The sequence below is a fragment of the Camelina sativa genome, chromosome 7, assembly GCF_000633955.1.
Source record: "Camelina sativa cultivar DH55 chromosome 7, Cs, whole genome shotgun sequence".
Taxonomy (NCBI): domain Eukaryota; kingdom Viridiplantae; phylum Streptophyta; class Magnoliopsida; order Brassicales; family Brassicaceae; genus Camelina; species Camelina sativa.
In genome coordinates, this window is record NC_025691.1 from 366,038 (window position 1) to 375,887 (window position 9,850).

The 9,850-nt window shown below is 40.8% G+C and overlaps 3 protein-coding genes across 3 annotated transcripts in view; 2 read left to right on the forward strand and 1 right to left on the reverse strand.

The window, feature by feature from the left end:
- Window positions 315-7,048, forward strand: LOC104699594. Its single transcript, XM_010414920.1, has 12 exons — window positions 315-559; window positions 1,103-1,175; window positions 1,255-1,385; window positions 1,467-1,823; window positions 1,901-3,063; window positions 3,202-4,924; window positions 5,009-5,172; window positions 5,258-5,418; window positions 5,503-5,663; window positions 5,803-6,412; window positions 6,504-6,632; window positions 6,739-7,048. The coding sequence occupies exons 1-10, from the start codon at window positions 458-460 to the stop codon at window positions 5,998-6,000; spliced, it is 4,233 nt and encodes a 1,410-aa protein (XP_010413222.1). The 5' UTR covers window positions 315-457; the 3' UTR covers window positions 6,001-6,412; window positions 6,504-6,632; window positions 6,739-7,048.
- On the reverse strand, window positions 7,161-9,033 carry LOC104704126 (pentatricopeptide repeat-containing protein At3g62890). Its single transcript, XM_010420258.2, has 2 exons — window positions 7,680-9,033; window positions 7,161-7,594 (listed from the first exon to the last, which is right to left on the reverse strand). The coding sequence occupies exons 1-2, from the start codon at window positions 8,955-8,957 to the stop codon at window positions 7,166-7,168; spliced, it is 1,707 nt and encodes a 568-aa protein (XP_010418560.1). The 5' UTR covers window positions 8,958-9,033; the 3' UTR covers window positions 7,161-7,165.
- LOC104699595 (outer envelope pore protein 16-4, chloroplastic) overlaps window positions 9,082-9,850 on the forward strand; it is a 2,007-nt gene continuing 1,238 nt past the window's right edge. The window contains exons 1-4 of the mRNA XM_010414921.2: window positions 9,082-9,193; window positions 9,303-9,354; window positions 9,428-9,459; window positions 9,563-9,596. Coding sequence (XP_010413223.1) covers window positions 9,122-9,193; window positions 9,303-9,354; window positions 9,428-9,459; window positions 9,563-9,596 — 190 coding nt within the window. The 5' untranslated portion in view covers window positions 9,082-9,121. The remainder of the gene's footprint in view (window positions 9,194-9,302; window positions 9,355-9,427; window positions 9,460-9,562; window positions 9,597-9,850) is intronic.

Here is a 9,850-nt window from a genome sequence, read left to right on the forward strand (position 1 = left end):
GGGGGGGGGGTGGGGGGGGGGGGGGGAGAGGCAATCAGAAATAGAATACACACAATTGAATTCTGCTTTCATTCGATCCGATTGTTTTTTTTTTCCTTCAATTGAATTCGCCGATACTGCTGTTTTAATTGTTTGTTGTTTACATCATAATAATTCTGGGTTTCTTCTACTTTTGTCTGCTGTGTATGTCGCTTTGATCGGGATTTTTTATAACTTTGATCCTTATTAGAGGTTGTTCGATTTGGGTTGGATTCGTTGATCGGTGGGGGAACACTTTTGTGTTACGGTGTCGTTTTAATTCTAGNGGTGTGTGTTTTTTTTCTAGGGAGGATTCGGGTCTGATTTGATTTTTTTTTTGGGGCTTTGGGTGATTGCAATGTTACAAAGGGGCTAGGGTTGTTTAACTCTAGGGTTTTCGTTCGAGGTTAAGCTACTAGAAGTATTTAGATACTTAATCATGGAGGAGTCTGAACTTGAAGAAGGAGAGGCTTGCTCTTACAATATTACTAACGATTACGGTGGTGGTAGCATAGACCCTGATAGCGATCTCTCTTACATTGTGAGAGACCTTCTTCTTCTCAGCTTATCTAGGATTTTTTATTTTCTATTTTTAATTGAGAAAACTGGAATTATGAATTGTGCAAGTGTTAATGTTGCAGTGTTTTCTGTGTTACCTAGTCTGGTCTCTTTGAATTATAATATTCCATCATCACTTTGGGTAGGGATATATATACTTGTGTGGTATGTGTATATGCAGTTTATATGGTAATTACTTTGTTTGGTAGTTCCATTATGATTCAATTGTAACAAAACACCACCTTAATTGCGCATTTTAGTTTGGTCAAGTGATTAAACTTCAAGGATTATTATCTCTACCCTTCTTCTATTTGGAATTCTTTAGTTTCCGAATTCGCGCCGCGTGTATTCGATTGATTTTTTTTACATCTTATCGGTTACAATTTTGCTGGAAATTTGTCCACACAGAGAGATTTTGAAATCTTTTTCTTTTATATTCACCTCATCCTAGAGTCTAAAATTTATTATCAGGGAAGTAATCTATGTTTCGGCTGTTGACTTCATTTTTCTATTGTTTAATTTCAAGGATGAGAAGCTTCATCACATTCTTGGACACTTCCAGAAAGACTTCGAGGGCGGTGTTTCAGCAGAGAATCTTGGTATGTTGATGTGTGGCAGCAACTTTTCTTCTTGGTTGGTCCACAAAGTGTGAAACTAGTCCTTTGAATTTGATTACAGGGGCGAAATATGGTGGCTATGGCTCTTTCTTACCGACTTATCAGCGTTCCCCTGTTTGGTCTCACCCGAAGACACCAGCAAAACCTCAGAGTTCTATAGGGACTAGATCCCCAAACAACTTACTAGGAGAGGTATATTGTTTCTCTTTGTTTGCGCTTTGCTCTTTGTAAATGCTGTAATGCTTACTCTCTTACCTTATTTCCTACTCTCAGTCTCAGAGTGGCAACGCAGCTTCGTCTAGTGTTCCTAAAAAGGCAAAATCTGGGCTTACTTCTTCTGGAAACCCCAAAAAATCAATGAAATCCAAGAAACCCAATTCTAGTTCCAGACAGGAATCTGCAACCAAGAAACCGGGTGTCTTCAGTAAACAGAACTCTCTGAAGCTTCGGATAAAGATGGTATCAGATGGTTTATCCACGGAAAAGAATGCTGCTGCGATATACAGTGGCCTTGGACTTGATGTTTCACCTTCTTTGTCATTAGATAATAAAAGTCTTTCAGGTAGTGAAGGGATGAATGGGGAACCTCAAGGTTTTTCTCCTATGGAGTCTCCCACCAGTATTCTTAATGTGAGTTTGTTTTGTTACACCAATACTGAAACAGTCTCCTTTGTATGCTTATCGTGCTGATATATTCTTATATGCAGGTGATGACTTCCTTTCCTGTGGATCATTGTCATTTGCTATCTCCTCTCTCTGATGATCTGATTCGATTCGTTGAAAGGGAAAAATCAGAAAAGGAATATAAGTATATATCTCCACCCAGGCTTTCCAATGAGAGTTCTTATGGTATGGCGAACGGTTTGGAACCTCAGAAGGCTGGAGAGAAACCATCAGTGGAGAAGAAAAAAAAGGTTGTGGAGAGGAGCAGCTTTTCGGCGGAGATGAATGTTCGCAGTAAGAAGGGCCTGTTCGATGGAACTGATACCACTGTCAAGGAGCCAATGGAAACAAACACATCATATCCTACTGCTGCGGAAAGAGAAACAGCCAGTAGTAAATTATTTGATGCATCCAAGGAAAACTACAATGGCACTGCTAGGGGCGAAATGGTGGGTGATGGCGACAGAAGATTGTGGGGTCTAAATAGCCATAAAGATCTTGGGACGCATCATGAGAATCCAAAGACTAGTTCTACTGGAAGTGTTCGGGAAGACAAAAAGACTAAATTTGGTGACGATGATGCTTCAGGATACCCAAGGAAAGTTGGCAAATACAAAGGAAGCAAGGCTTCTGAATCAGTCAAAAAGGAACCGAGTGCTTCAAAGCCGAAAAGTGGTCATAAGGTGGAGCCAGAACATCCTTTGAGAAAGCTGAAGTATGATAGGACAGAACAGGAGCCACAGTCTTCATCAAAGTTCAAGGAACAGCAAAGCTCTGTCGTTTTTGAGACTAAGATGAATGGTCAAGCTGAGAAGAAGGAAGTGGCAGCCTTGAAACCACAAAAAGATGGCAAAAAAGCAGAGGACACTTACAAAGACTTTTTTGGAGACATAGGGGACTCTGAAGAAGAAGAGGAACAGAATTGTTCATTTGCAGTAAAAGATAGTCGGATGTCAGAAAAGGGACTTCCGGCCTTAGAAGATATGCCTGAAAAATCAAGCTTCCCGCTGGCAGAATCTATGAATGTTGGTCCTGAGCCAGTATTGAGAACACTTGGTTCTGATGCTTCTCTTCCGAAAGCAAATCCGATGATCATACAAGATCATTGGGTTGCTTGTGACAAATGTGGACAGTGGCGGCTTCTTCCTTTTGGCGTCGTCCCAGAAGACCTTCCTAAGATATGGATGTGCACAATGCTTAATTGGCTGTGAGTTTTTTTTCTTTCTCTTTTATTGGTCCTATTATTTTGTCGGTGTGATATATGAGGTGATCTGTTTTTGGTCCTACTTTTTTTCGGAATGAGGAACTAAGAAAAGTTGAATCTCTTTATGATAACGTGCTTTAGGCCTGGACTGAACTATTGCAATGTTCCTGAAGAAGAAACAACGAAAGCTCTGTATGCAATGTATCAGATCCCTGTCCCTGAGAGTCAGGCTCCAATGCAGAGTAACCCCAGTGGCCCTAAGCTTCAGTTTAACCAGGGAGATGACAACACAAAGAAGAAGAAAAAGGGTTTCAGAAAGATAGATAATGGAAGGGATAAAGAAGGTTCTCGAACTGCAGAAACTAACAAGGCCATCCATATATCGGCAAGAAATGGTATTCAAAATTCGCATGGACTTAGCGATTTGGCCGAGGATGCGAGGCAAATAAAGAAACAGAAAGAGAAAGGAAAAACAGTGGATCACCACTCTGATGAGTCGAAAACCTTGAAGGTGAATAACAAAAGAAAAACAGATCTAGAGAGTTCTATGCTGTCCAAAAAAATGAAGATTGAAAGTTTTCTGTTTCCTGATGAACCTGAACATGGAAATGGACGTCCTACCTCGAGTAGCGGTGTCCCTGTCACTTCAGCAGATATAAAGCCCAAGCCTCGAGTCTCCTCCAAAATGCCAAAAGAGGAAGGAGGGGCGTCAGACACGGGAAATAGCAATAGCACTGGGGGAATTAAGAAGAGGAAAGTCAGAGAAAGCCATGGTTCGAGGATTTACAGTGAGGACGAAAATCATGAGCGAAAGAAAGCTCGAGTTCGTAATGAAGAAAGAGAGCCTAGTTACTCTCAAGGAAATGGGAAGTTGGAAAAGAAAAATAGAAATAATTTGAAAAGAGAGTATGGACATGTTCAGAACTCAATCGCAGCCACCTCAAGTTCTTCTAAGATTTCTGATTCTCATAAACCCAGGAACAGCTCCCAGGAAGCTAAATGTTCGCCTGTTGAGTCGGTGTCTTCCTCACCTATGAGGATTTCCAACCCCGAGAAAGGTATATCTGCGAGAAAGAAGAAAGAAGAATCTGATGATGCTAACGTCGTTGCAGCAGGTAGTTTCAGAAGATTCTCAGATGCTGAAGGTGAAGATGGTGGTGGGAGTGATAGATCGCAAACGCGGATGAAGGACAAACATGGATCCCATGAGTCTTCCGTGCTTGATGGTTGGGATGATAAAGGATCTTTGAAAACCAAAGAGCGCGTTGATTCTTCTCTCGATGCTAATTATGAGAATGGTGGCCACAAGGATATACCTCGAAAACTGGATCATATTGTTGGTGAAGGAAAGCAGTCTAGCGATCATCATCGACGTAGCAATGATTCATTGGCAAAGAAGTCAGGAAAAGGTTCATCTTCTCGGTCCAAAGACAAGAACCAAAGCATTAGGTCTGATTTACGGGATGGTCCGAGACATATTGAAAAGAAAATATATGATGGTAGTCCTGACAGTAGAGCAGATATGGTCGTGAGACCAAACATTCCAAAACCTTACGACTCCGAAAGAGTATCAGAAAGGGGTAATAGAGATAGAGCAGATTTAGCTTCTCCATCAAGGCCACCATCCAGAGGTGTCCAAGGGGATTCGTCTATGCTTTCTGTCCGTAAGAAAGTCGATAAATGCAGCACTTCAGCTGAAAATAATAATATTCAAGCTGATGATGTGACAAAGACAACATCCCAAATAAGAAGGAAAAGTGAGCCTTCTCCAAGCCCCTTACGAAAGGAAGTAACATATGCGCAGGCCGCCCATAATACTTTAAAAGAAGCTAAAGACTTGAAACATACAGCTGACCGTCTCAAGGTTTTCCTCATAATTCAGTTGCAGTGTAATCTCTTTTCTCTTTTGTATTCGCTTCTCATGGTCTTGCTTTTGTTGTTGTTGCAGGGTTCTGTATCAAACCTTGAGCAGATTGAGTTTTACTTCCAAGCTTGCCTTAAGTTTCTTCATGGTTCTTTTCTCTTGGAGATGAGTAGCAACGAGAGTGCTAGACAAGGAGAGACAATGGTCCAATCTATGAAGATTTATAGTAGCACAGCGAATCTTTGCGGGTAATTTACATTTGTGAGGAAAAAGGAAAACATCGTTCATTCCTTCTTTGCCAGTTGTAAACATTAAAATCTTTTTTCGTGATAGATTTTGTGCCCATGAGTATGAGAAGTCTAAAGATATGGGAGCCGCTGCTCTGGCTTACAAATGCATGGAGGTCGCATATATGAGAGTGGTTAATTCCTCCTACACAAGTGCTAATAGATATCGAAATGAATTGCAGACTTCTCTGCAAATGGTTCCGCCAGGTAAGCTAAGTTGGAGATAGCCAAATTAATTAGCCATGTCTTAAAATTCTTTCCCATTATAATGCTCTTGTCACTGCTGTTTAGGTGAGTCTCCTTCTTCTTCGGCCTCGGATGTCGATAACGTGAACCATCCAGCAGCAGCAGACCGAGTAGGCACCTCAAGGGGCATCAGTTCTCCTTTAGTTGCTGGGAACCACGTCATTTCTGCGCAAAACCGCTCTAATATTTTACGTTTGCTTCAATTTGTAAGTGTATTAATGCCCCTTGCAAGTTCATCCCCCACAGATTTGTTTGTTAATTGAATGGAAGATGAGTGATTAAAACCAGGAAAGTCATAAACATAGGCCAGTGTGATTAATCTCGGCTACACCCTACTGTTTGTAGGCTCAGGACGTAAATCTGGCAATGGATGCCTCAAGGAAATCACGTGTGGCACTAGCAGCTTGTATTGAAAACTTGGGGGAGGCCCAACAACAAGGAGAGGGTATTCTATCCATTAAAAGCGCGCTTGATTATAACTTTCAAGACGTGGAGGGACTGCTACGTTTAGTGAAGCTTGCAATGAAGGCCAATGACCGGTGAAAGACAGAGAAAATGAAGTAACTAATTTGCAAAAACTGAGAAGGGGCTAAGTTCTGATAAAAAGTCACTGCTGCCTTGCTGCTCTGGGTCCATTTTCCATTCATTCACAAACGGCATTTCAGGATTTTCTTTGGATCCCGTAGTCATGTGTACAAACAAAGAAGAGTTTAGTTGACAGAGTCCGCTTTGAAGACGTTTCTGGTAGACCAAGGAAGGATCTTGGCATTTGACTTATTCAGATGCTTCTCTTATTCTACCTAGGAAAAATTCACGAAGGCAACATCATAACAAGCTTCATTCCCAACTAATTACGCAAGAACCATGTATGGATTATACAGAGCAATGAAGATGTAACTTCTGGTACTGGATTTTCTATTTCCATGACAGTGAAAGATAGTTCTCTCAGTATCAGGTCAGTCATCGATACATCAATTGCAATATCTTTTTGGTTCAGTAAGTTCTTCTTCTGTCTGTGCTAATCTAATTTGGATGTGTTTCTGCAGATCTTAAACTGTTCTCATTCTAAATAAGCCCTGTAGGGTATTTACAAAGAAAGGATATAATAAGATTACAAGATTTGGAGTTATAGTAGCTTTCCCTGTACTGGGGATAGGCTTTCTAAATTTTAGGAGGTACGAAAGAGTTTCATCTATTCTTTTGCCATTTTTTTGAAATGATCTTATATTTATTTACTCAAACTCAACTCTGATGTTCGTTTGTTGCTCTTTCTCTTGGCAGTGTTGTCTTTTTTTTTTTTTTGTAGATATAGAAAGTATAAGTTACAAATAGAGTTTTGCCGTCTTTCTCTGCCGGAGGAGCTTTCTCAGTCACTGGTAACTTCCCGATCTGATTTTCAGGTGCAGTTTTCTGGCAAAGTTCTGAAATAGGCTTTTTTGGTTCTTGTAGCTAAAACAATACGTTTGTTTTTGACTGAAAATTCTCGACTGAGTGTATATGTATGTATGCCTCCTCTGTTTTCAATGGCGTTAATGTATAAATTGTACATCAAAAATGATGGATATTTATCTCAATATAGAAAACTTATATAGTGGGAATTTTACAATCCTTTTGATCATACACTTAGCTATTCTTTAGTTTCGTCTAACATCCAAAATTCAGTAATGTGTGTATTATTTATTCCAAACCAAACATTGGTGCCACTGTATCACCAAAAATTTCTGCAAGAGCAAGACCCGTCATTAAAATGGTGAAATCTGTTACAGTCTCTCACAACAATTTCTCTTCTATAAAGCTTCGAGATCATCTTCATCACAAGATGACAATCTCCACATATTCTGAGGTTCTTGATGATCCTCACTGGAGTTCCAGGCCTTGTCTTCATCAAACAGAAAGCAATCGCCAGTTTCTCACTGTGGTAAGATAAAGCCATCTCTTTACCTTCCTTGTCAAGATCAAGTAAAACCTCTTTGATATCTGAAACATATCCAGCTTCTCTTAGCCTCTGCATTATCTCATCGAGCATAGCGTAGATCTTTTCGCTCTCTTTGTGAGACTCGTCTCCTACAACAAACTCGTGAATCACTCCCTCTACTTCAACAGAGCTACATCCTGGAACTTTCTTAATGCCCTTTACCTGTAGAGAGATGTAGTTAGACTTCAGAAATTGTTTTTAACAGTATTTAGCAAAGAGTTAGGAGAGGGGAGTAGTTTTGTCTTGCCTCCATCTCGTGTCTAGTACGCTTAACTTCTATCCACCTCCCTGTTTTGGCATAGACGTTAGAGAGAAGCACATAGGCTCCACTGTTCATAGGATCTAGCTGGATGATTCGCTTGAGTGCAGCTTCACAAGTTTTGATATCCCCAAGCATTCTTGATCCGCTTAAGAGAGACCCCCAAATGAGTACATCAGGCTCCATAGGCATAGACGCTATAAAGCTCTCTGCTTTTTCAATCAAACCAGCTCTTCCGTAGAGATCGACCATACAACCATAATGCTGGATTGATGGAGTGATACCAAACTTCTCAGTCATCATAGTAAAGTAAGATTCTCCTTCGTTTACTAGACCTTGATGTACACAAGCACCGAGAATGCCCACAAATGTGACAGAGTTTGGGTTTATGATGTTGTTACCCGTGGTCATCTCAGAGAAGAGTTGGAAGCACTCATCTGTGAGACCGTACATAGCTAAGCAACATATCATAGCACTGTAAGCTTGGACGTCTTTCTTGGACCCCAAGGAACTGAAAACCTTTTTTGCTCTCTCGAGGCTTCCACATTTGGCGTACATATCAATGAGAGCTGTGCCTAAGACAACGTCGATCTCCACTTGGTATTTATCGATATAAGCGTGAACCCATTTCCCTTGCTGGAGCGCACCCAGTCGCCCACAAGCCGAGAGCACAGTGGACATTGTAAACTCGTTGGGCTTGACGAAAGCTTCGTTTGGTTTAGGTAACTGCATCTCTCGGAACAGATGAAGCGCTTCTTTGTATTTCCCACACGTAAAGTAGCCGTTAATCAAACAGCTCCAGGAGATGACGTTTCTCTCAGGCATTTCATCGAACAGCTTCCGCGCATCGTCGATCAACCCGGCTTTGGCATATGCATTAACCAGCGAGTTCCACGCCGGGAAATCCCTCGAGACAGACTCATCAAAAACTCGCTGAGCTGAAGTCAAGTCGCCACAAGAAGAATACATATTGAGGAGACAAGTTCGTACAAAGGGGTCTTGATCAAGTCCAAAGAGAAGAATCTGAGCGTGAGTTCGTTGCCCAAGAGGGAGATCAATAGGATTGTCAAAGGAAGGGAGAAGAAACGGAAAAGTGTGAAAATCAGGTCTGACGCAATGGTGGCGCATACGGAGGTAAACCGAGATCGGAGAATGTCGTGGCGGTGGCGAAACATTCTGAACAATGGCACGAATGATGATGTTCCATACGAAAGATTCAAGCTTTAGATTCCGAATATGAAAAATCGGATTTGTATAAGCTATCATTGTCTCAACTCAAACGAGAGAGAGAGTGTGTATCAGAAATCGATTTTTAAATATCAAAACGGTTCTTGACAAAACCGAACTAAACCGGTATTTTAATTTGCAATAATGGGTTTCTCAAAACAAAAACAAAAAAAAGGGTTTTGTTCTAATTTGGGAGAGAGGAGATGGAGGAAGAGTTGCTCTCCGCCGTGCCTTGCTCTTCCCTCGCCGTCGAATCAGTTATCCGTGTCGCGACGGTAATAACTGATATATACATTTGGAGTCATGTTTGCGTGTGTGTGTCTGTGTATACATGTCTGAGATATTCAGTAGATTTTTTTTTAATTTTATATTGTTGAAGCTCAGGCCGGTGGATTATATGGGTTTTGCGCCGGACCTCGTGATGCACGTAAAATAGGTATTGAAGTTAGATTTTGTTGATTCAAATTATTCGTCTCTTGAGTGACTTGTTGCCGATTTGCTTTCGCCAGGTTTAAGCGGCGTATCTCAGGCTTCCTATGTGGTAATCTAGTCTCTCTTGCTTTGTTTTTTTTTTTCCGGTTGGTTGCTGAGAACTTGAGCAATCATCTCAAAGATTAATCTAGCTTGTGCTCTGACTTTTGTAGGCCAAATCCATTGGCAGATTCGGATTTCAGTGCGGTAATTTGCTTCTTTATCTCTGTGTGTGTGTGTTTTTTTTTAAATTTAGTGTTGTGTTTTGTAACATTAGGCTTTGATACTCTTCTTGTCACTAGAATGCTGCATATGCTTCTTCTTTTTGAAGATCATGTATGATCTATCTGATATAATGCAGATATAGCTTAGCTTTAGGTTTTTGGATTAGTTGCTTGAACTGCTTCTCAGTTCCACTTTGTTCCGAATTCTTGAATTAGTGATTGCTTCTCATCAGTTTC